Below are 27,749 nucleotides of genomic sequence, written 5' to 3'. Positions count from 1 at the left end.
AAATTAGTAAAAATTACAAAAACGTGATAGAGTAGATTTGCTAGAAAAAAACCCCAAAAAAACAAACAAACAAACACACAAAAAACCCCCACTTATTATTGATCCAGCATGTTCTAATTTGAAATAGTGAAAAGAATGAGGTGAAAACAAGAGAGATAAGCCAGTTTGTCATATTGAATAGACTAAACCGCTAAAACAGCATTATTTGATACATTTTATTTTTTCTTATAATCATTTTTATACTTGATTATTTTCCGTAATTTTTACAAATTTCGACATGACATGTACGTATGTCATAGTATTTTTACTTAAAAAGTATTTTTTTTGATATGCCCAAATTTCCCTCGATTCCTTAATAAAATTTGAAAAATTGCTTATTATAAGCTTCAAGTTTAATGTGAAGAGTTACTCCGGATACCTGGAAAGGTTTAAGCTGTGGTCGCAGGCCAGCCAATCTTGAGTGTAGATGGGGCAAAATACCGTAAGCATTTCAAATAATTCCTGCTGAGTGAAGACGTGGGAAGAAATCCTGTGACCACTTTGTTGGCTGGGATTTTCTTTTTGGTTGATGATTTCTGATTGAGAGGAAAGTTTTTTCTCTTGCACAAAGTCCAATAACATTTCTGTAGCTGGTGAGATTTGAGAGAACTTTTCACACTCTGTACACGCCAGGATCTAAAAGGGAGAAAGAGGCAGGGAAAATAATAAAATATGTTAAAAAACACTTTGAAATGAGTTAAAAACATATTTAATTTGAAAAGGAAACACTAGATAAATGGATAATAAATGGATATATATATATATATATATATATATATGGATATATATATATATATATATATATATATATATATATTTCATTTAAAGGTTATGGGTTGTTTTTTTTAAGCACGAAAGCGCGGTTACTTTTTGTATTTAATATTTTATTTTTTATATCTCAAGGGTCCTCAGCTGTTGATCACAAAAAAGTATCGAAATGTAAATGAAAGATGAAAAAAAATGGAAATTTGTAGTATGGACAGCGTTCATTCCTTGCAACAATGTTCAAAAGAGTTCATGTGAATTATTTTAGCCATTTGTGGAAGAAGACTGCTGTATTTTATTATTATTTTAAAAAATTTGCAATGTATTAGCGTTTAATTCAAATGGCAAAACACAACTGATTTTAATATCTATAATGAATGGTTGGAAATTGAAACAAAATTGTTGAACAATAAAAATAATTTTATTAAAAGTTATCATGATGATAGTACAATAAAGTATTAATAACAAAGGTGATAGTTTTAAATAATAATAAACCTCCCCACCAGCGCAGAGTTAAGAGACAATGTCGGCTTTTACTGTGGAGTAAATTCTGTTCCACCCTTTTACAAAAATGGCACACTGGATAGGGACAAAAATAAATATAAAAATATTAATTAATATAAAAATAAGAATCAAAATTGTCTCAGTCCTGAAGGAATTCTCATTCACTAACTGAGGACAAAAAAAAGGTTAAGTGCAGTATCAGAGCAGATACTTAAATGTGGTTTTGGCCTGAAGGCCAATCTGTGCGTAATAATAATAATAATGACAATAAAATAATATTTATATTTTAACCACATAATAATACTAACTTCTACATAAAAAATTATGTGCACAAGTGTACAGATATATATGCATACACCTCCAATTGACACCCACATATATGCATACATATCCATATCTAGCCACATGCACCATACATATATAACACATGCATTCCCATATACATACATGTATATATAAATAATCATATGTATAAACAGACATGCATGCATATATATATATATATATGTTAGGTTGGTGCAAAAATAATGTCGTTTTTTTACATATATTTATCTGATAAAAAAACGATATTATTTTTACACCAACACACACACACACACACACACACACACACATATATATATATATATACATACATACTTTTACATCAAGGCTAAGAGGCCACTCGAGGATAAGTTGGTTGGTTGTTTGTGTTTTACGGCATATCAACGTTTTTCAGGTTATTTAATGCCGAATCTAGTTATTTTGAGGAACGATTTTTAATGGAGTATATTTGTTTTTTAAGTCATATTCTATTTAACCCATAGTTGGGACCCTAACAGGTACTACCACTCCGGGTCAGAGTGGACCTGGGAGCAATAGCAATTAAAGGGTGGCTCCACACTCCCCAAGGCCCGCGAGGTGAGGCCTCACCATCGGATATAATTTTAGGTCATATCCAGGACCTCAAGGATAAGGTTTAATAATATACATTGATATATATAATATATATATATATATATATATATATATATATATACACACACACACACACACACACACACACACACACACACACACACAACTATACACAGTCATCTCGGTAAAAGTTTTTATGCCTCGTGTTTTTATATCTTAAAATAGTTATTCATGATACTTGGTTTGTGTTGTTTCATGGCATATAAACCCCTTTCAGGTTCAATCATTTTTGTAAAAGTTTATATGCTTCTTTAGTTCTTTATATTTTCAAACATTTCTTCATGGTTTCTAGTTAAGTTGTTTTGTAGAGGAAAATTGCCAATTCGTTTTTTTAGGTCAGAAAGTTGGTTTTACAATTTGCATTTAAATTGAAGCTGTACAAAATTGTTAAAAATATTTGTAATAAATTTAAATCCTGACACTAATGCATATTTGAACATATATTTTGTTGTTGATAATATATATATATATATATATATATATATATATAAAGCTCTATGGAACTAAATGTTGATTAATTCAGTTTTAGAATGATAAATTGAAAGATTGGAATACTCCGCCAAAATAAAAATAAAAAATTTAGGCCCATACCTCATCACTTATGTTCAACTTAAAAATCAAACTGAAGTTCTGTAGGGCACATACCCCATGTTGGGAAGCATTACTTTAAATCCTTTGCAAAACAACTAGTCCACTAGGAGAATGACATTTTAAAAATAACAGTTCTAGTAACCAGCCACTCGTACCAGCTGTCATTAAAAAGCAAGTGGGTGCTAAAATAAGACAAAAGAACAATTGCATTGTACCTTTTCAATCATTGGTGGCAGAAGCTGTGATTCAATTTTCTGCAAAAAACGCTCGCAGAGTTTCTTTATGGATTCCATGAACTTTGGACCAAATTCGTCATTGTAATCCTCTCGGAGATAAGCACGGAGTTGGTTATCATTCGAAACCAAAGAGAAAAAAAAGCAACGGAAATTCTTGTGATTTTTGTTAAATTTTGACGAAGTTTGACCTTCATTCTGAAAATAAAAAAGATAGTAAAATTTTAATGTATATAATCAATAAAGTTATTTAAAAAAAAAATTGCCACATTTATTTAAGTTCAATAAAATGGATTTACACTTTCAGAGCATATATATCATCAGTAAACAATTCCAATATCACAAATATATTTATATAACATTCATATTATTTTATTGGCTGTATGGTATGTCTTACATGCATTTCGTTGCATGGTATAGATTGACCAAACAACCCATCAGAGATCAATATACATCCATAAGAAAAATACTGTTTCTTTTTTTATTGAAAAGGAAAAAAAGGGGGGGGATATATATATATATATATATATATATATATATATATATATATATATATATATACACACACACACACACACATATATAAGAGCAAATAGTTAATAAAACATGTTGAAAAAGAGTTAAAAACATATTTAATTTGAAAAGTGGAATTTCAAAGAAATACTTTTCTTCTCATCAGAGGGTAGGAATTAGCAAAATGCGGGATCGGATTTTGCATACAAAAGTATTTGATGAAACTTCAAGTAAGTCAAAGATCTTACTTGATAACAAAAAGTGAAGCAAAGGGAATATGGTGAAGGAAAAGGTGATTTCACGTGAATGGATAGGTGAAAGGTAAATAATCCAATGACGATAAAATCCAAAAATATAACTCCAAGAAAGTTAAATGAGTTTCCATTTGCACAAGTAAAATCCAAGGAAATCACATAATTGGAAGATAGTCCAAAATAATCCAAAAGGCCGAAATCCGTGGAATAATTCACAAATATGTACAAGGAAAAGGGGAAAAAATTCCAATAATATTAATAAAAGAAAAATAAGATATGCGTTTGACACGGCTGCCGAGACAAAGTATGTGTATATATATATATATATATATATATATATATATATATATATATATATATAAAAAGATTCGCTAATCCTATGAGGTATAACTGTTAGCATATCTGCTGTAGTTCTAGCATGTCACTAAGAAGATTATTTTTTCTGAGGTGGTTAACTATTTCTCTATTTAACACAGATTCCAGAAATTTACTCATGACGCACAGGTGACTTATTGGTCTGTACTGAGAGAGAGATGATCGATCATTTGAATTCTTAAATACAGGGCATACTGATGAGGTGTTCCAGCATGTTGGGAAGCAATTCTCCTTAAGACAATGCTTAAACAGCTTGGTAAGTATGGGAGCTAGTTCTGGTTGAAACTTTTTCAGTACTATAATTGGAATGCTGTCAGGGCCAGTTGCTTTACTGGAATCAAGGTTTTTGATTAGCTTGGCAACATCATGAACAGATATTTCTCTATCACATAGCATGTTTTCTGATACAGGAGGAAACACGGAGGATTGATGGCCTTGGTCGCATAGAGTAGAATTAGTTGCAAAGTTCTTGGCAAAGAGTTTGGCTTTGTCTGATGCTGACGAGATTACCTCAGGTCCATTGATGATGGTTGGGATAGAGCACACGCTTTTGTTCAGGATCCTGTTTGCTATTTGCCAAAACTGGTGGAAACCAAGCTGCTGCTCAGCTACTTTGGATTTAACGGACTGAGCATATAGCTCTGTTGCATTTTTTATTACTCTTTTACAGTGGTTGCTGGCAGTCCTGAAAGCAGCTGTAGTCTCAGTACATCTATTACGTTGGTAGCTATGGAAAAAGTGATTTCTGTGTGCGATGGCAGCAGCACATTCTGGGGAGAACAACGGCTGGCTGCTAGATTTTTGTTGAAATTTTTTTTGATGGTATGAATCAGTCTATGCCTACAATTAACCATTCGGTCAGGTCTGATACTATGGAAGACACATCCTTTTTAAACATGGAATGCAGATGTAGATCAGATATGAATGTACGGAAGCTATCCCAGTCAGCCATAGAGTATCGATATACAGTATGGTGGAGAGGTACGTCTGAAGACTTATTACATTTCATTTTTATCTTAACTGCTACAACGGAGTGGTCGGAGGATCTCAGAGGAGATAGAACGGAACATGAACATAGCTCAAGGGAAGTTGTGAGGAAAAGGTCTAGAAGGCTTGCATACTGACCGGTAGTATTGAGCACATGGGTGGGTTCGTGAACAATCTGAGTGAGGTCATAGGCAGTGGCAAAATCATGACAGAATCTCCTCTTGTCATCAGTCTTATTTGAGTGGGTCAGCCATTCCACATTATGATGAGAGGTGTAGGAGGAGTAAGAAAGCCAGAACAGCAGAGTTGATTAGCCAAGTAAAGACTTCCATGGATAAGGACTGTTGTATGTCTATAAGTACACAGTTTGATGTCAGTGTGGGAACTGTACACACAGAAGAACTAAGGATGCAGAAGATTTGCATGAAGTTTGTCCCAAGGGTGCTTCATCCTTTTCATAGACTATTTGACCAAGGTGGGCATAAGACAGTATCTTACCCTTCTTATATAGTCCAGACCTTGCTCCGTGATTTTTGGTTATTCCCTAAGCTCAAGGAAAACCTTAGAGGCTGTTGTTATGAGACAATTGAGGAGATGAAAAAGGCTGTAACGAGAGTAATTGACACGCTCACACAAGACGACTTCAATAGGGCTTTCCAGATGTTGTTGGAATGGTACAACAAGTACATTGCAGCCGGGGGAGATTACTTTGAAGGGGGACTAGAGTTTCATGCGTGTACTATCAATAAAAGTGCCCACAAGAAAAAATAGTCTGGAAACTTATAGAAGGCACCTTGTAATTCTATACAGTATTCACTATTGATGGTGTTTCTTTTCTCGAGGTAATCACACAAATAAAATATCTTGCGCATCCCAAAATAAGGAAGCTAAAACCTTGCCTATTCATGTTTATGCCTTTATTCACTTTGGATGGCTTTCATCTGCTGCTGTCTACTCAGCTGGCTGCTGGTTTGATTCCTCGAGCGAATTAGTGGATGCACGTTTCATCCATTTTCACATGTTGATGCGAAAACTCTTTTTTGTGGCATTGAAACAGTTGCAAACAACACCTCGAATTGTTTCAGATTGATTGTGAACAAATGCAGCACTCACTTTGGAAACATTTCTCATCAACAAATGTTCATGCAAAACGGGGAATACACTTCTTATCTTCAACTCCTTTACTATCTCATGCGACTTCAATATATGATAAAAAAAAAAATGAGTTTTTGAGACAACCGCCAAATTTGAATCATTTGTGTCCATACGACCATTTTTAAAGTCAATACATCATCTCATCTAACTGTTGGTTTCGATAAAGCAAAGTCTAAATAACACATTGCTTCACTTGAACAGTATTTATTCACGTCAGAAAGCTTTATTAACACATGAAATTCAGATTTTTTCACTGTAACTGTAATTTGTAAACTAATAATCCAATGGGGTTCAAATTTGACATGTGGCATTTGAAGGTTAGTACTTGATAAAAATCATATGGATATTTTATTAGTGGAACCAGCTATATGTCAAGCCCGGGACTTATTGAGTGATGTCTTAAATATTACTTAAAAAATATTGGTTTGGGTTAATCTAATCTTATGTGTAAACAGGATATGGAAAGGTCAGCAGAGTTCAAACTGGTGACCTTGTATGAACTAAAATCTTGGGAAAATGAAGCTGTTGATAATGCCAATATTACTCGTGGAGGTGCGTTCTCTCATTTAGCATTTAAACACATATACAGCAATCACATTATTAAGACTACTGTTCTCATCTTGATTGTTATTCACACAACGTTACGTTTGATATAACCTCTTGTTATATATTACGACCCTATGCCAGTGGGTAGCGATTGAGTTAGCTAGTAGGAATTTTTGTCAGAATAACCTGGCAGCAAACAGAAATGTACACAGCTGCAGGTAGCTTGAATAAAGTGGCGATTAAAGGTTAGCTTTTGACAGAAAACATGCTAAAAATTCAGGTGTCGAATGATATGACAGAGATGATGTCACATGTTCAGACACGCGGACAGTTTCAAGCCAGTCTCTTGTAAGAAGCGGTGCATACAAGATGCGTCCAATAAAGTAGATAATATAAGTGAATGTTGTCTCATATTGCAACCTGGCCTCCTCATGCTTGCATCCTTAATGATTCAAGCAAACAAACCCACAATCAACCAAGCTCAATATGAGGAGGTGCGGTAGGTGGGAGAGGGTGTATATTAAATTGCCTTTAAAATGGTTTTAATCGACTTTCTCAATAAATCCACCAATTTTAACCTTTCAACTCATCATAGCAATACAGCTAGACTCTACCCCCACATCTTGGCAGAAGAGACATTGCGAGTCTGTCTCTGCTCTATTGTTATGTCCATGGAAGGTGCTTGACTGAACTCCAATCTATCATTCCCCCTTGCCCAAATTTTCACTAAAAACACTCGACTAATTACAACCACTATAAACAACTTCCTCCACTCTCTAACTGTGTCTAAATCTAAATGCAGATTCCATGAACAAAGCTTCTTTTCCAGAACTGCCCATCTGTGGAACACAGTTCCGCTGGCCTGCTTCCAAGTTGAATACAACATGGTCACCTTCAAATCCAATGTAAACAAGTTCTTGTTGTGCCGTCCCCATAAATAATCAAATTCTACCCAATTTACATTATGAACGATTACTACACTACCACCTTACATTCATTAACCCTTATCCTCAAATGGCCTTTGGACCTTGATAAGTGGTGACACTCAAGTTGAAACACACAAAAAAGAAAAAAGAAAAAAGAGACGATGAAGTTGAAAGCTCTCGAAATTCATACTAGAAAATGTCCATTTGGACTCCTCGCACAACTGTTACTGATGTTAATTAAAAATCAATTATAAATGACAGTCTTCAAGGTTGAAGGTTCAATCCTTACTACAGACAATATCTAAGAATAACATACCATTTTTATTCAGTTATGGCTGATGAGATGGGAACAATCTACTCTCCCCTCCCACATCAAATAAAGAGTTTGGTTCCCAAGTTTGATAAACATTGCCAAGGTCAAAAGGTTACATTGGCTGGAATGTTGTGAAACTAATAATCAAGATGAGAATAGAAATCCAAATAAAATAATTTTTTACTTACCAGATTTGTGGATTTTGTTGTGGTACGTGGAAAGTAGGTGTTTAATTTGACAAGAGCTAAACCTGGATCATCTTGAAGTGTGTGGAATAATGCCTGCAAAATATTGATAAAGAAACTGCATTGAGACACCAAATCTAACAGGAATTGGACAGGTCAGAAATTCTAAAAATAAAATGTCTATTTAATCTTTAAACAATTTGTTTTAAGATTTGTTAAAGGAAAGACGAGAAGAGAAAAAAGGTGCTTGTGCAAAATAGTGGATTTTGAAACAAACACATTTCTGGTGAAAACTTTTTTTTTTTTTACAAGGTGGTCACCACTTATCAAGGCCCAGAAGCCACTCAGGGATAAGGGTTATTGCATGTACAGTACGTTAGTGTGGAGATTTAATAAAGTGTCTACTTAAGAGGGCGGTTCATCAGGAATTTGTTTACGTTAGACTTGAAGACATCCAGGTTGAAGTCAGGAGGGAAGCAGGCAGACGGAACAGAGTTCTACAAGCATGCAGTTCTAAGAAAGAAGCTTTGTTCATGGAATCCGCGTTTTGATTTAGGCATAGATAAAGAGTGGGGAAAATTTTTGACAGTAGTTTCAGCTAGACGGGTGTTTTTCGTAAAAGATTAGCGAGAGGGGACCAGAGATTGGAGCACCTACCATGGAAATAACGATAAAACAAAGATAGGCTCACAATGTCTCTTCTGTGGGAGAGAGGTTGCAGGGGAGAGAAAAGAGCCCCCCCCCACTAAGCCACGAAGTCTATTTTGTACTCTATCAAGGCAGGATAGGCTGTTTTTAGCAGCTCCTGCTCAGATATAGCAGCAGTATTCCATCCTCGGACATACTTGGCTTTTATATAGATAGAGAATTGCATCAGGGGTGAGATATCTTCTGGAGCGGTAGAAGGATCCTAACATATTTCCAGCGACCTTGGCAACAGACTTGATGTACGTGTTCCATTTCAAATCAGAAGTAAAGGTCAAGCCCAGAAGCTTGTAAAAACATGGGGCTTCTCCTAGACGAGAGCCATCCATTTCAATTGATGCCAGATGGGGATCAGAGCGTTGATGATGTAAAGATAGGAGTTGGGTTTTAGATGCATTAAAGGTAACCAGCCACGTTTTCCCCCACTGAACCATGCGCTCAAGATCAGAGGAGAGAGAATCAGAGAGAACTTTGTCATTTACAGCCTTTGATGTGTTGCTGTAGATGGTCGTGTCATCAGCATAGATGTCAACGAATGATTTAACATTGTTACATACTTACATGTGATGCCGAAATTAATATAAATTCATATAATTACGAAAAATGATCCAGTAGAAGATGTGTTAGATTTAGTTTTTACAAAAACAAACAAACAAACAAAAAAAATCATCCACACTAACAATCCAACATTTTGTATTTTGAAATGCCATATTTTAATTTAAAGCAAGGGAGATAAATCAGTTCTGTAAAAATGATCGAGTGCAGTTATCTCCCCTGGATTTTAAAACTATTTTTCTATCAGATCATTTTTCGTAATTTTTGGAAATCATACTAATTGCAACACAATAAGCACGTAGTAATGTTTTCACCTGAAATGCGTTTGTTTCCAAATCCACTATTCTGCAGCAACACAAAAAAATAAATAAAGACGCCATTGGTTAAAAAATAGCAGATCGTTAACAGTCAACTGGTAAATTGGCACAACTGGAAAAAGAGAAAATGAAATCATGTGACGAAGTCTTCATGAGAACTATACACTACTTGTGTACATTTCATGTCAACATGAATATATTATCCAGAGATGCATCAAGCATGCACATTCTTTCTTCCATCGATACACAATTTAAAAGAACAATAACTGGTACTTTTAATAAAATGTCATTGATGCAAGGGACATAACTCTAACATTCATAATTTTTCAAAAGAAAATTTGGGACAATAAAACCAATGCAACTTAGAGGAACTATACGTTTTATTTTAGAGGAACTATACGTTTTGATTAATAAATGTGAAGGTTTTTAAAATGGAAAAAACAAAAAACAAAAAAAAAACAACAAACAAACAAAACAAAACAAAAAACCTTGAAAATGCGATGATAGTTGCAGAGAAATTGGAATTTTTATTTAAAAAAACTGTTGAAACTGTCTTTTTTTTTTTTTTTTTAAATGTAACAAAGTTTATAACATTAATAAAAAAATGTTGTTTTTTTACATCATAAAAAAGAAAGAAAATCTGATGATAGTTGCAGAAGAATTTTAATCTATATAAATAAAACAGTAAATGTGTGTGTGTGCGCGAAAATATTTAATCAATAAACTCTCAAACTACTGGCCACATAACACATAAATTAACAGGATATAGTAATCATACACCAAGTATGGTTTATATCGAGGAAAATCTTTGTTTGAATGGATGAATAATGTGTATAAGAATATGTCAGCTCGTTGGAACACAAAATATTTAACTTGCCGACATATTTCTATTGCTTTTGTGCAAGTTCATTCATAGCTTGAAGTGGTTTAATTTTACATCTTTCTCATCTATTTGCTAATAGCGCAAACGGTAGGGAATGCGGCTGGAATGCTAATAATACAGAAAAGTGATCCTCCACTTTATATCAAAAAGCTACAAACATAAGTACAGCATGTAGTAAGAACACATACTACACTTTGATCTTCATATTTAATTTATTTGTTTTGATTCTAGCCGATGACACCCAAGTCATTTAAAAATAAAAAAAACTTTGGAAATCAGTATTATATATATATATATATATATATATATATATATATATATATATATATATATATATATATATATATATATATATATATAATACAGAATTGGTTCTGTAATAACAAATATGAAATCTGTATGAATAAAAATATATTTAAGTATATTTTATGACTGGGCAAGGTCAAGCACCACCTGCTAATTTTTAATGAAGCTGTAACGACTGTTGTTTTTTAGTGTTATAAAATTTTTAACATATTAATAAAAAAAATTGCAGTTTTATTTTTCAATGTTAAAAAACCTGAACATTTTTTTAATGCATTAACTTTGTTACATAAAAAAGCAAAAAAGCAATCATTGTAGCATTTTCATATTAATAAAATGTACAATTCCTCAAAGGTGCATTGGTTTCAACATCTCTAATTCTTTTCTAAAAATAAAAAAAAATAATCTTAGTTATTTTCCTTGCATTGGTGATGTTTTATACAAAAGTAACCAGTAAATCCTCTGAAAAATAATAGATTGCAACTCAACATAATTGATTGGGTGTAAGATGGCTTTTAAAATAAACGAATTTCAAACGTATAAGGATAATTCACCTGTAATCATGTGCTGCACAGCATGTTTTGCAGGTGCATATCCACAGTGCAGATTTTAGTGATAGATGCTTGGCCAAAATACAGAGTTAGGGGAGGGGACACAAAGAACTGAAAATATCTCTCACCAGAGTCAGACCATCCAACAGATATTTTCTTTATTTGAAAGAACAAGTACTTCATTGAATGGGAAAGTCACACTGGAATTGACCTTTGTGAGAACAAGGCCGATAGCCATTAGTCGCGTGCTCTCGTATAATGAATGAATGCGTGAATGTAGGATTGACATGAAATTCTTAAAGATAAACTAAAATGAACGAAAAATAGGCTGAAATGACTTAAATAAATAAAAAGTAAATGACTTAAAATGACTTTAGGATGACTTGAATGCTTAAAAAATAACTGGAATCCTTCAAAAACAACTTGAATGATCTGGAGAATGACTTGAATGGCTTTGAGACTGACTGGTTGTAAAGTGGGTGATCATTTTACATTAAATTAACACAGAAAAGTGATTCCCCACTTTATATTAAAACGTTACAAACATAAGTACAGCATGTAGTAAGAACAGATACTACACTTTGATCATGGCCAAAAGGCCAATAAAAGCTTAAAAAGCTAAGAACAGCATCTATTAACAGCAACAGCAGACTTTTGATCTTAACCAAAAAGGCCAAGCACAAAAGTGTTACGGACAGATGGACCGACGGAGTGACTTATAGAGTCGCTTGCACGCGACTAAAAACAATGTTCGAGATTATCTGCAGATAAGCCCCATGAATGGAGACTGTCTCGATGTTATCCCTGATAGATGTCTCAGAATGGTCAACCTCTGAGTACTTAAATTGTGACCACTAACAAATGCTCGAAATCAGTTAGAGGTAGAAGGTAGAGATTCTAGGAGATGGCAGTCAGAGGAGGATTAAGAGTAGGAGTTAGAGTCGAACATTTGAGATAGGCAGTTGATTTTCCAGAGAGCTGCCGGGCAATTGAACCAGTGCACTTCTCAGCAGGTTGGGTCCCTTGGCTGAAGGACTGTGTCAAAGGGACCTGTGTGCTTCGGTCTGATCAGACAAGTCTGTGATTAGGCAAGTATCACTTGTAATATCTAAAAATATAAACATCATTATTTGTTTATAAGCTGCCTTGTAGTTTTTAATTTCGGAGGGAGAATTCTTTTGTAGCAGGACTGACTGAATCAGACAAGAATTTGGACCGGCATGAGTATAACAATCATGACTGGTGTAGTGAACACACAAGTGCATGTCCCTGTAATGATGTAATAAACATACTGTCACTCTTTATTTTATGTCATCTTTTTAAATATTCTACATTAGTTAGTTTGAAGAGATTAAAGTGCCTTTCTTGGAGGGGGGGGTCGAACACTTACTTTTGTTATGATTTTAATTTATATCTGAGAGTTCTTATAGGGATAGACGTTGTCTCTTTTTTGAGGGCTGCTATCTGTATTTTACCAACGTTCGGTCTTCCAGAGATAGATAATTCTCTATATACTTTTTAATTGTAAACATTCCGAATTATTTTTCTCTTTGACCTTCCTTCCAGCAGTATGTCTTAATGCTTAATGCTGACAAAGTTAAGAAAACAGTTCACCTTTCAATTGAAGGTGTATTTAATAATTTATTAAATGGTTTCAAATTCACCATTTTGACTCATTGTTCTCCTTTAAAAAGTTTAAAAATAATTAACACACATATTAAAAATGTATTTTTTTCATTAAACTAGTTGCTCCTACCACATCGGTATAATGTTTACTTCTTTCAGAGATCAAATTATATTGCAGATCATTTTTCTTTGTGATAGCCACTATGAAATTTTAATTTTAGTCTCAAATGTTTTTAACCAGAGAGAAAAAAAAATGTAGAAAAATGAAAGGGAATTTTTTCTTTCAAACTTTCTTTTTCTTTAATTTAAATTCTTTTGTTTTACAAACATAAAAAAAACAAAAACTTTTATCCAAATTGTTAACTCTGATGAAATTTCTTTGAATGATGGCCACGGTTTCATGTTGCTAGAATTAGAATTTTCATGTTGTTAGGATTGAGTCTTGAAAAAAAAAAAAAAAAAAAAAAGAAAATAATCAAAGGGCAATAACTTTTCAAACTGATTGAGTAGAATTATTTCCCCTTCAAGCTTCGACTACATCTTTAATATTACTAGCAGGTCGTCCGGCATTGCCCGGTCTTAAATACGCTTAAATATGATATTTTGATTAATGCAGATTTCGTATTTATTATTATACTAGCCAGGGGTATCCGGCGTTGCCGGGTGTTTGGAGGTGTGTGTGTGTGTGGGGGAAAAAAAAAAGTAAGTATGAGGATCGAACCCGAACCGTTGAGGCAAAGTTGTAAATTAAAGTGTGAAAAAAAAAGAAAAGTGCAACGTTAACCATTGACCCACCGCGACATGCTTACGGGAACAAATTCGAATTTATTTAATTACTTGGATTTTACAGGTGCTCGTTTTAATGAGTTCAGTTTGACTGCGGGATAGTATTCATTTACTGCTGAACGTTTTTTTTTCCTCGCCCCCAAGATCTTATAGGAAAAAGACTAACCCACATCCGGCGAATGACAAATATTGAATATTTATCTTCCCGAAATCGAGCAAATTAAATAGACAGGCGAGCTTCGTTGTTAACTGTGAGATATTATGATTTATATGTGATATAAAAAGTTTTAAAAAGTTGTTAAACGAGCGACCGCTTCTCTGAAAAAAGCCTTTTGTTGACATACAGAAAAAGCGAACATACATACATTTTCGCTTTTATATATATAGATTATATTGGACCCCATATATAGTAATGATTTAAAAAGTTAAAAAAAAAATAAATAAAAATAACTGTTGCGCCAACACAAATCGAATCCATAAGGTTTAGCTTATGATTTACTTTTTCCTTTGACGTTAACGTCTGAGCTATAAAGACATCTCTGCTGGAAGGCTAAAAATGAAAACATGAACTAATAGCTATTATGTTATGCATGCATACTCATAATGCCATCATTCGACCTTCACTTGGCAAATTCCATTTTTTTAAAATTTCAAACTTTTGCACCGATTTTCCCGACCTAAAACCTAAATTTAAAGTTTTGCATGGGTTCGAATATCCTATATATTAAATTTCATGTCCACAGACCAAAAACTGACAGAGGAGTTTGGTAGGCAAATTTTTTTAAACAAATATATATATATATATATATATATATATATATATATATATATATACACACATGCATAAATATATATAGAAAGAAGTTTGTGTATACTATAATCTTATTATGCAAATATAAATCATGTAGAATATCTGCATGAATATAATTACACATAATAGTTAACTAAAGATAATCATCCCATAAAAACACCCGAAAAAACTAATATGGAATTAATTAAAATTATTGTTTAAAAGAATATGCAAATTAGCTAAATCTTTTGAAGATTAATGCAATTCCACGACCCATATATAAGAAAGGTGTATTTTCTTTTTAAATTAAGAGAAAAAAAAGGGTTTTTAACATGAATATCAATACACACACACAAAGAAAAAACACCCAAATTTATCGGAGTATAGATAAGTTACTAATATAAGATGTTGTTCAACAATTAGATAATTTATCTTGATTTTAATTTGTAATAATTGATTTTAAACATTTTTCGACAAAAAAAAAAAAAAAAAAACAATGCCAAGAAATAATAAACGCAAACAAAATTAACAAATCAATTCCATTAAATGTAATGAAAACACCTTTCTGTAACCTTCATTTAAAATCGAAAATTTTTTTTTTTTTTCTTTATTAAGATTTATTATGTTTTTGGAAAAATCATAAATCTATTTGTCATACTAAAGTTTTTAATTTAAGAATTATAAACATTTAATTTATACTGTTAATAATTTTTAAACCTAGAAAAAAAAAAAAAATTAAAACGGGGATCAAATATCATAAATTTAAAAACATTTAATAAATATTAAACAAAGTTTCGATTGAAAAATAATTTCGATATAACTTTGTCAGCATTCAACAACACGAACAAAAAAAGGCCCACCCATTATTTACCTGTCTTCTGAGTGGGAGGAAGGCTGAGAGAAAAATAATCCTAAATAGTCACGTTTACAAAATAAATAAATAAAAATAATTAAAAAATTCGTTTTACTTTTCCTTAATTGTATTTTTGATTCTAATAAATATTCGATTCAAAGTATATGATAATATGAGGGGTGTGCAATAAGTAATGCCCCTGACCCACTTCCCATAGCAGTAGAGCAATGAAACTTAGCACAGTTATTAGTCTTTCTCTTCATAGGAACAACCCAGAGTTATGTATTTCTCCCATTGTTTGATGCAGCTCTGGAGACCGTTTTTTTAGAACACCCAGGTTGGTCCTCCAACCACGACGTGACTTCAGAAATCAAGGCTGCATCATCTGGGAAACGTTTTCCTTTCAAAAACAACTTCATGTCTGGGAAGAGGTGAAAGTCAGAGGGCACAAGGTCAGGAGAGTAGGGAGGATGGGGAAGGATTTCATAATCACACGTCCGTGCTTCTGATCTGGCAACATGCGAGTTGTGGACCAGAGCGTTGTCCTGCAGGAGGAGGGTACCTTGGCTGATCTTGCCCCGCCTCTTGATTTTGATAGCTTCCCTTAATTTCCTCAAAAGTGAAGCATAATAGGCTCCTGTAATTGTGGTACCCTTTGCCAGGAAATCTGTCATCACTACTCCATCCTGGTCCCAGAAGACTGTGAGCATGGCCTTGCCAGCGGAGGGCTGCACTCTTGCCGCCTTTGGAGGTGGTGAGTCCAAGTGCTTCCACTGCATTGACTAGGCTTTGGTCTTTGGATCATAGTGATGGACTCAGGTTTGATCCTGTGTAATCAGTCTTTTGAAAAACTTTGACTCATCTTCTTGGCACATCTCCAAATTCATCCTCGAGCACTTGACGCATTCTCGCTCCTGGAATGGTGTGAGCAATCTGGGAATCCATTTGGCAGACACTTTATGCATATGCAAATGGTCATGAATGATAGTTTTCACAGACCCTGTACTAATCTTGACATCTTGGGCTATTTGGCGGATAGTAATGCGCCGATCTTCCAAAATGGCAGCCTCAACTTGATGGACAGATGCCTCATCAATGGTAGAAGGTGGGCGACCAGGCCTGGGAGCTGTTTCCACAGACTTCCGGCCATGTTTGAATTCACGATGCCAGCGTTTTACAAGGTCATATGATGGGGCATTATCACAATAAGTTTCTTTTATTTCATCAAAAGTCTCCTGTGGTGTGCGTCCTTTCAAATACAAAAACCGGATCACTGCTCGACATTCAACAGGCTCCATTTCACACCTGACTCAGTTCAAACACCTGTAAAACAGAAACCACAATTAGTTCAGAACTGTAATTTGCCACATAACCCGTAGAGATATAAATCATTGCACATGCAAAATTTCAGATAGATCAGACAACTGGAAGTGGGTCAGGGGCATTACTTATTGCACGCCCCTCGTAATACAAGTTTAATTTTATTTTTAAAAGTTACGTATAGGCGAGAAACACACAGACATACGATACAAAATCCAGGAACAAGCTACAATAAAACAATCAACTACTCAAATGGATAAAATCTTGTCGATTCAAGGGAAGGTACTCTGTTAATACATGAGTTACTTCCCTTGATAATATTAAAGCATTTCTCCTTTTTATATCTTTTAGACCCTGACCCAATTAAGCAATAATTACCAAAAAAATACAATAGGCTAGTAGCAAAATTATTCTATAACGTATTATTAGAAGGCCAAAATATCGGTCGTGTTGTCTTTTGGCTATGTTGCTCGCACCGATATATCGGTTATGCAGGGTTGGAAGTTGCATTCTATTAATTTTGGCTTTTTAAATTAGTTGGTTGATTTTCATGAACTTTTAAATTTAAAACATATTTTGTCATATGCTGAATTATGCATCCATTGAATAAACTTAATATTATTTTTTTTAAATAAAAAATTGTCATATTGTTTCCCTGTAATCGTTTCAATGGTTTTATTTGTTACTAGCAGGCCGCCCGAATCCTTTGACATTAATGTCTGAGCTATGAAGACATGTTTGCTGCAAGGCTGAAAATTAAAACATGAACCAATAGCTATTAGGTTATGCATGCATATTCATAATGTCGTTGTTCGATCGTCACCTGGCAAATTCCATTTTTTAAATTTTCACACTTCCCTCCAGCTAAAACCCAAAACATAAGTTTTGTGTGGGTTTGAATACCCTATATATTAAGTTTCATGTTTGTCGACGAAAACTGACAGAGGAGTTTGGTAGGTAATATTTTTTAAACAAATATATATACGCATACATAAATATACATAGAAAGAGGCTTGTGTTTACTATAACCTTTTTACGCCAATATTACGCAAGTATAAATCATGTAGAATATCTGCATGAATATAATTACATGTAATTGTTAACTAAAGATGATCATCCTATAAGAAAACCGAAAAAACTAGTAGGGAGTTAATTAAAATGAATGTTGAAAAGAATATGCAAATTAGCTAGATTTTTGCAGATGAATGCAATTCAACGATCCATATGTAACAAAGTTGTATTTTCTTTTTTAAATAAATAGAAAAAAGGGTTTTTAATATGAATATCAACACACACAAGAAAAAAAAAACAAACTAATTTATAGGAGTACAGATCCCGACTTCGTGAGATGAATTGGGTCACCATCTGGAATTTTGTGAGGTTGCCTCTCAGTGTTGAGAGACAATGAATATCCCCAATAAATATGCCTGCACAGAAAGTTTATAGTGAAGAAACCGTTGCATAATTCAAATCACACTTCTGAATCAGTATGACTAGAGTCCAGTTGCAAGAAATCTAATTCAGGATAAGCCAAAAAAGACTAACATTATTTCAGAGGTTTTTTTTCCATCCTAGCGTATTTAAAAATTTTTTTTTTTTTTAATTACTCATGTTTACCCCTTACAAAGCACTAGCGAGGGGTACCCGGCGTTGCCCGGGTGTTTGGAGGTGTGTGTGTGGGGGGGGGTTAAAAAAAGAAAAAGAAAAAAAGTAAGTATGAGGATCGAACCCGAACCGTTGAGGCAAAGTTGTAAAATTAAAGTGTGAAAAAAAAAAAAAACGTGCGACGTTAACCATTGCCCCACCGCGAGATGCTAACGGAAACATGTTTGAATTTATTAAATTACTTGGATTTAGCAGGTGCCCGTTTTGATGAGTTAACGAGGTCAAGTTTGACTGCGGGATAGTACCTTCATTTACTGCTGAACGTTTTTTTTTTCCCTCCCCCCAAGATGTTATAGGAAAAAGACTAACCCACATGTGGCGAGCGACAAATGTTGACTATTTATCTTCCCGAAATCGAGCAAATTAAATAGACAGGCGAGCTTCGTTGTTAACTGTGAGATATTACGATTTATATGTGATATAAAAAGTTTTAAAAAGTTGTGAATCGACCGACTGCGTCTCTGAAAAAAGTCTTTTGTAGACATACAGAAAAAGCAAACACGCATACATACATTTTCGCTTTTATATTTATAGATATTGCCACTTGGACATAAGGGGCTACTATTTGGGGCCACGTTTGTTTACATTACATTTAAACTTCTGCATATCAGAACATCTAGGGAAGCAGGCAGCAGCAAGGGAATTCCAAAGTCTAGCTGTTCGAGAAGAAACTATTAGAATAGAAAGCTTTCTGGCATTTAGGGACAACAACAGTGAAAGGGTGAGATCTTATTGCTAAGCAGGTTTGTCGGGGATATGTATGTCGAGGGGGTACAAGTGAAACAAGTTCATCAGAACACATTCCATTAAAATATTTGTAAAACAGGCACAGTGATGCAACATTGCGGCGATGAGACAGGGGCTGGAGCTTAGTTGATAAAGTGGGACCGATTAGATTGACAACTCATTTTTGGACTTTATCTAAGAGGGAGAGACTAGTGGTAGATGCACCAGCCCAGATGTGGCAACAATACTCCATGCATGGGAGAATGGTGGCCTTGTAAAGGTACAGGATACTCTCAGGTGTGAGTAGTCTTCTAGCTCAATAAAGGGAACCCACCTTCTTTGCAGCAGCCTTTGCAATGTCCTCTATGTATTTGTTCCAGTTCATATTACCCGCAAATGTTAGGCCGAGGAGTTTGAAGGTAGAATTCTCAGGTAGGGTGCTATTTGTCATAGATATAGGGGGTTGCACAACCAAGGCTTTGAAGTCTAATCTCCCCTAGTTGGAAGGAAGATATATGGATTTATACTTTTACCGAAGGTATTAATGAAAGCGATCTAGTATGACAAGCCCATAGTGTGCACTTGTAACGACTACACTACACCATTTCTTTCCTGTAATTAAACCATATTCAGGCATAGACCAAAGTTTATTTGATGCAAATCCACAGTCCAATCTAAATAAAATAGCAAAAATACAGAATATTTTTTTAACTAAAAAAATCAAATTTTATGAGTAAGCAAAAAGGGACTGTCTTGCATCTCCATTTTGAAAAATAACAGAAACCCCTAAAAAACAAGGAGATAACTCCACAATAATTCAAACTTGCAAGGTCAGCCTTGTAATGCTAATAATTTCATATTAATCACTTAAAATCGTTTAAAAATGATTTTCTTTATATATATATATATATATATATATATATATATATTCCCCCAAAACCTCTGGTCTTAATGAAGTGGAGACAAAAACTTGTTGCTATGGTTTCAAATGATCTAAAATAACAGCAAGGGGAGACTGGATGCCAAATATTTGTCATATGTTATATCCACCCTCTTTTTGGAAATAGGATATGATTATGAATATCTCCAATATTAAATAATCCTTATACACTGAAATTTACTTTATGTATGAAAACCAAAGAGGGGAGATATAACATATGAGAAATATTTGGAATCAAGTCTCTCCTTGCTGTTATTTCAGATCATTTGAAACCATAGCAGCAAGTTTTTGTCTCCCCTCCATCAAGGCCAGACGTTTTGGGCAAATATCAGATATTTTGTAATTCATATGCAAAACTAGGAAAACAAATGACTATGATTGATAAAGGTGCACTATCTTTCCACCTATGAAAAATACTTTAAAATTATTACTATTACAGGTTTTCAAGGGCGCTGAAAATGAAAATAACAGTAAAAATCCCAGGAAACGAGTAGTTTCCAAGATATGAAGGAATTATAAAATAGGGATCACTTTTCTATATTAATTTAACATAAACGAAGATCCACTTCATAGTCAAGTTGGCCATAAAATGAGTGCACATTTTATGTTAAATTAATATAGAAAAGTGATCCCCCACTTCTTGAAACAGTAATGTGCAAACTTAAGGGTAAATGTCACATAGCCTACTACACTTCAGGTCATTAGATTTCCACTGAGCCTTCATTTGTTAAATTCTGAACAGTTGTTGCCGAGATTTCGAACTTATAAATTCCCCCAAAAAGTGGTATGTGTATATATGAATATATCTATACTCGTAGCCAAATTAAATATCGAAACGCTCATATCTATAGGCTGAAACTACATGAACATTTGCAGGCTTTTAGAAAATTATAATACTATTCTTTAGTTAAAATTTTATGACCACTGGTCAAAAAGAACCCATATTTTCAAACTAATAAAATATGCCAAAATTAGCATACATTTATATATATAGTGTCCTAGCAAGCCAGCTTTAGTTTTGCTGTTTTGGGATGAATTTTGCTACAGATTTTTTGCTTGGTTGTCTCTTGCCAGGCCACTAATATATATATATATATATATATATATATATATATATATATACAGTGATGATCATATTTATTGGCACGGTAAAATAAAAGTTAAATTTTGTCTAATAAATTCTAAAAAAGGGATTAAATTAAAGAAAATAACAAAGTATATTATGTATTTTTAACTGGCCTTTCCGGTGCAGCAATCGGATTTTAGAAAAAATAAATAACAAAGGAACAACAAACATAATTGCAAAAAACCCTTGTTCAAAATTATTGGCACGATTTATTTAATAATCAATTGTATAGCCTTTGGCCTTGATTACCTTCCTCAGTCGCTTTTCATAGTTTACAACCAAGTTGTTGCACTCTTCAGTAGTAATTTTAGCCCACTCTTCCTGACAATAATCCTCCAATTGAATAAGATTCTTAGGCTTCCTTTGCATTACCCTCAATTTTAATGTTCTCCATAAATTTTCAATTGGATTAAGGTCTGGGCTTTGTGATGGCCACTCCAAAACATTAATATGATTGTCCTCAAGCCATTTCTTAGTCAGTTTAGCCGAATGCTTTGGGTCATTATCTTGCATGAACCACCAACGACGACCAAGTGAGAGCTCTTTAGCAGAGTCTTTCAGGTTTTCATCCAATATTTTAACATAATCTTCCTTTTTTATGCTACCTGTGACCTTAACAAGTCGCCCTGGTCCAGAGGCAGCAAAGGATCCCCAAAACATCAAACTGCCTCCACCGTGCTTCACTGTGAGTATGGTGTTCTTAGGCAGGAAAGCTTCGCCAGATTTTCTGTAAATATAAGACACTTTATTATGGCCAAATAACTCTATTTTCGTTTCGTCAGTCCATAGAACACGTTTCCAGAATGCAACATCTTTATCAATATGACGTTTTGCAAAGGCTAGCCTTGCTTTCAGGTGCATAGGCTTCAATAAGGGAGTCTTTCTCGGACGACATGCTTTTAAACCAGCTCTCTTCAAAACTCCACCAACTGTATGTCGAGATACATTCACTCCAGAGGTGCTCTGTTCATCAACAATCTCCCCAACAGAGATCCTTGGGTTTTGTTTTACTTGTCGAACAATTTTCCGTTCATCTCTTGGGGAAAGAATCCTTTTTCTCCCTCTACCCTCTAAACTCATAACGTGGCCTTGCGATTTGAACTTGTTTATTATGGCTCTAACAGTGGATTTGGGAAGATTTAGCTTCTTTGAAATCTTATCATAGCCCTCCCCATTGGTATGGCATGCTACAACAAGCTTCCTGACGTCTTCGCTGTGTTCCTTAGTTTTAACCATGGCGATTGAAAATTATAATTTAGTCACTTATAATAGTTTAAATAAATCGCTATCTAAAAATTATCTGAAAAAAATTATTCACTGAATTAGCGTTAAACAAGCATAATATGGCTATAAAAAAGTTCAGAAAGCACGTAAACCGGAAATTGATTGATATTATACTGATACTAAAAGAAAAACAAAGCCGTGCCAATAATTTTGAACAAGGGTTTTTTGCAATTATGTTTGTTGTTCCTTTGTTATTTATTTTTTCTAAAATCTGATTGCTGCATCGGAAAGGCCAGTTAAAAGTACATAATATACTTTGTTATTTTCTTTAATTTAATCCCTTTTTTAGAATTTATTAGACAAAATTTAACTTTTATTTTACCGTGCCAATAAATATGATCATCACTGTATATATATGAGTATCAATAAAATAAGAAAGTTACAATATAAAAATATATACTGATGTATAGAGATTTATTCATTTATTCAATAAGGATGATGGAGTGTAGGATAAGTAAAACTTTTTATACCATCGTATAAAGACCAAGAAAATATATTTTATTTTGAGTTTCAAACCAAGGTTAATGGAAAAAAGAAAAAAATAATTGCTCTAAATTTGTAAACAAATAGCAACATAGACATTTAAATAAAAAGTTTACTGACATAAAAAAGCAGATTTGAATGGCTGTACCTGTCCAGCCAATGTTCTGGACGTGGTGAACTTGTTGGATAGAGACGGCCCAACCAACTCAACCAATACTTTATATATAAAAAAAAAATCACATAATTAGTTTTCATTAATGGCATTCTGCATATGTCAAAAGACGACTCAAACAAAAAGTAACAATTATTTAAAAACTAGTTAAATTGTTCGTATTATTTGGATTCGTCAGACTACTGTTCTCATTTTGAGTGTCATTTCCACAAAGTTTCAATCAAAATCAATTATAAAAAGTGATGTTCTCCTGAAGATTGACGGTTCAATTCACAGTATGGGTGACTGAAAAATACAATTGTGAATTACTTAGGATCTCTATCCATAGTGGGGCAGATTGCGGAAACAATCTTTCACTTGGTGCTTGTAAGCACTACGTGAAAGATTTTTATGGAATATTGAGATAACCTGCCCTATTACCAGTTATGGCTGACAGAATGAGCGCATGCTATCCCTGTGAAGTAAATAAAGGGTTTCGTTCGAAATTCTATCCAAATTTTTAAGTTCGAAAGAAACATTTCCAAATTTGAAAAATACTTGAAGGTTACACCAACCGAAGCGTAGTGAAAAAGAACAGTAGTTCTAAGAATCCAAATAACACATTCTCATCTCAAAAAAATAGAAAGTAATAATTAATGCGTAAAGTGAGAAAAACAATATTTTGTCTGATAGTTTTGTGGTGCTAATTTGAATCACGAGTTTTTTTTTTTTTTAGGGGAGATAACTAAAAACACAACTTTCATTAATTGTCTTTGAAAACTGTTTTCATTAATAAAAGTTGAAATACTGAATTTCAAGTGAAACCAATGGTATCTACTTAATTGTCATGTCACAGTAATTAAAATATCCAAAATTACGAAAAACGATACAGTTAAAAATCAATTATTAATGAAAACAATTGTTAAGGACAATTAGCAAAAATCGAGTTTGTAGTTATCTCCCCTACATTAAACCTGTAACTCACACTATCGTCATTTATTATTCAGAAATGAAACGGTTTTTGTAAGTCGTATTCAAAAATACAATCGAAACGAATAAAAACCATGTGGCCAATTTTATATGATAAGAACCATAGTTACCTTTATAATTTTTTTCGGAGTAGGCCCTTCAAAAATAGAACTATTTGAGAAAAAAAAAGTTACAAGAGAGAAAAAAAGGTTAACATTTGAATTACCTTAATCTTGAGTCCTGTCAATAATCTCAAATAAGTCTTTTGGCAAACAACTGAAGATGGAATGGTCTGATTAACCTGTTGTACAAGTTCAATGGCGACATCAAACTGTGATAGTTGTTCACTCTCGATAATGAAGTTGATGGTGGCACAGGCCAGTCGAAGATGAGGGACAGGCAAATCCTCCAAATGGCCAGAATTATGAAGACTGACAGCTGGCAAAGAAAATAAAACAAAAAACAAAAAACCCAGTAGAGTTGCATATAGACATAAAAAATGAAGAAAAAAAAAAAAAATGATTGCCCTTTTTCTTTATACGCTTGCGAGATTGTCACCTAACAATGCTTCTGGTTGGATATAAAAAGCTTGATTTTTCAGAGACTCTGTTGATTTTGGATTTGGATGTCAGAGTAGCAAATATCAGCAGTGCATCATATTTTAGAGTTGAGTTTTGGCAGTAGAGTATTGAGTTTCAATAGCAGAGCGTTGAGATTTGGAGGAGCAAGTTTCTGGCAGCAGTGTATTAAATTTAACATTTGATTGTTTTAACCATAGTTAGTTTTTTGCTTACTGCTTGAGGTGCCCCCTACTGAAGAATGTTAATAAGGCTGCCCAGGCAATTTTTAATAGGCCAGAGTACTGCTCCTTTAGGGGTGCTGGCTTGACTCTTCCCCACCTTTCAACCTTGTGTCACACCTTCCTCAGGTGGGAAAAGAAAAAAAAAACAACCAAAAAACAAAACAAAAAAACTTACCATGGATAATTGGAAAAATCCGATGATAGCAAGCATAATCCAAAATCCAACCTTGAAACTCTTCCTTGCTGACCATTTTTCTCACACAAAGAAAAAAAAATCCTTTGTGTGGATATCTGTCGTTTAATTCTTAGAAATTTTTAACATTGATGGAGATTTCATTTTCTTCTTTTCATTCATTTGCTTTAAGTGTTACCTAAATTTAAAACAAGATTGAAAATGCAAACAAATAATTTTACAGAAACAAGTAATTTTTAAATTTATTATATATTAGCAGGCCGCCCGAAGTTGCCTGGTTGCAAGATACGCTTAAATATAATAATATAATTCACGCAGATTACGTATTTATTATTATAGAGACAATTCTCTATCGATTATTATATTGAACATAATATATGGTAGTGAGATCAAAACTAATATATATATATATATATATATATATATATATATATATATATATATATATATGTACACAAGTTAGAAAAGCATTTCATGCAAGGCATGAAAATTGTTAAACAAAATGTTTTTATTATAGGCTTTAAAAATAAAGGTACAAGATTCAATTTGAAATTTATTTGTCTTCAAAGTGCCCGTTTATAAATTTTACAAAGTAATGCATAAAAATTTAATACCTTACTTTGTAAAATGTATAAAAGTGCACTTTGAAGATAAATAAATTTCAAATTGAATCTTGTACCTTTATTTTTAAAACCTGTAGTAAAAACATTTTGTTTAACAATTTTCATGCTTTAGATGAAATGCTTTTCTAACTTGTATCGTATCTTTTTAAGATTATACTTTATTTAATTTATTAATTTGGATTTAAAAAAAGATGAATGTGCTTTTGTATGTATTTATAAAAACTCTCCACCTCTCTATTTCAGATTGTATTTCTCCTCACACCACATCTCATTTTTGCAACCCCCTCTTTGTATTATTACAGGTCTGAATATTCTGCTTCAGTTCGTAATTCTCCTCATACCACAACTCTTTTTTGCAACTCCCTCTTTGTCATACATGTCTGAATAATAAGAAAATCCTAATTTTTTTAACAAAAACTTTAAAATAACTTTTTTAGATTAAATTTTTTTAAACTTCTTTCAGAATAGAAAATCTTTACAATTTAATAAGGTACATATTTCATATAGCTTTCATTAAAAATATTCAGTAGATAACGAGAAAAATAGAGATGAAAATTTCAAAAGGAGTGTATAACTGGCTACGGTCAATAGTAGTCCTCGCTAGTGAAAGACTTTATTATTGTGATTCTATTATTATTTAAAACATTTTGTGTCCTGCGCTTTCGTGCGAGGACTAATATGACTTGAGTGCAATCAGCTAAAACCAAAACATACAACTCTCCGCTCTCATACCTTAGCCTCTGAACTACACCCATATGCACATGCACACACTATATATATATATATATATATATATATATATATATATATATATATATATATATGTCATCTACATACAGTACTGTTTCACTGTATCACAGCTCATCAGTGCGGCTAGACAGGCAACTACCTCAAGCCAGGATCCAGACCCGATCACCCAAATGACAGTCAAAGCTTCTCACCACTACGCTATTCAGCTGGTAGTGAATTAACAATATTTTGACATCGTCCAAATATCGAAGCTCGATTTGTTTACACAAAGAGCGTCGCTTAATACGCTAATGGTAGTTTGTATATCACTTCTCAATATGCTCAACCCAAGATAGGGAGCATTATAGTCATCTGCATACAATACTGTTTCGCTGTATCACAGCTCATCAGTGCGGATAGACAGGCAACTACCTCAAACCAGGATTAAAACTTGACCGCCCAAACGACAGTCAAGGCTTCTCACCACTGCACTAATTCACTTGTCATGCGTTTTTTTAAAAGATGGTATCACCTAATTGTCGAAGACAAGATGCAAGAAAGTCCACAGAATTTTATAATTATATAGATACATATATTTCTGAGTTTATATAAAAATATATATTTTAAAGTATATAGCCCTTATAATATCTTTCTAATTGTTTCAAAAAACAAGCTCAATGAAGTTATGTTTCCACTTTTAGAGCATATATACTGGTTATATATATATATATATATATATATATATATATATATATATATATATATATATATATATAAGAACAAGTAGTTAATAAAACATGTTAAAAAACACTTTGAAAAAGAGTTAAAAACATATTTAATTTTAAAAAGGAAACACTAAATAAGTGGATAGTCCTTAATCCGCGGAGTTTCGAAGAAATACTTTCCTTCTCATCAGAGGGTAGGATTTAGCAAAATGCGGGATCGGATTTTGCTTGCAAAAGTATTAAGTGAAACTACAAGTAAGTTATAGATCTTACTTGATAACAAAAAGTGAAGCAGAGGAAA

General features: G+C 33.4%; 1 protein-coding gene across 1 annotated transcript in view; it reads right to left on the bottom strand.

The window, feature by feature from the left end:
• The window catches only part of LOC145293259 (uncharacterized), a 74,911-nt gene that overhangs the window by 42,105 nt on the left and 5,057 nt on the right, over nucleotides 1-27,749 (bottom strand). Inside the window, exons 2-6 of the mRNA XM_080139857.1 lie at nucleotides 25,354-25,549; nucleotides 24,603-24,814; nucleotides 8,347-8,439; nucleotides 3,072-3,287; nucleotides 419-675 (exon numbers count right to left, since the gene is read on the bottom strand). Coding sequence (XP_079995983.1) covers nucleotides 419-675; nucleotides 3,072-3,287; nucleotides 8,347-8,439; nucleotides 24,603-24,814; nucleotides 25,354-25,429 — 854 coding nt within the window. The 5' untranslated portion in view covers nucleotides 25,430-25,549. The remainder of the gene's footprint in view (nucleotides 1-418; nucleotides 676-3,071; nucleotides 3,288-8,346; nucleotides 8,440-24,602; nucleotides 24,815-25,353; nucleotides 25,550-27,749) is intronic.

This window comes from Euprymna scolopes, chromosome 2 (assembly GCF_053919585.1).
Source record: "Euprymna scolopes isolate OS-2025 chromosome 2, ASM5391958v1, whole genome shotgun sequence".
In the NCBI taxonomy this organism is placed as follows: Eukaryota; Metazoa; Mollusca; class Cephalopoda; order Sepiida; family Sepiolidae; genus Euprymna; species Euprymna scolopes.
This window is presented reverse-complemented; position numbering and strand designations above follow the sequence as displayed.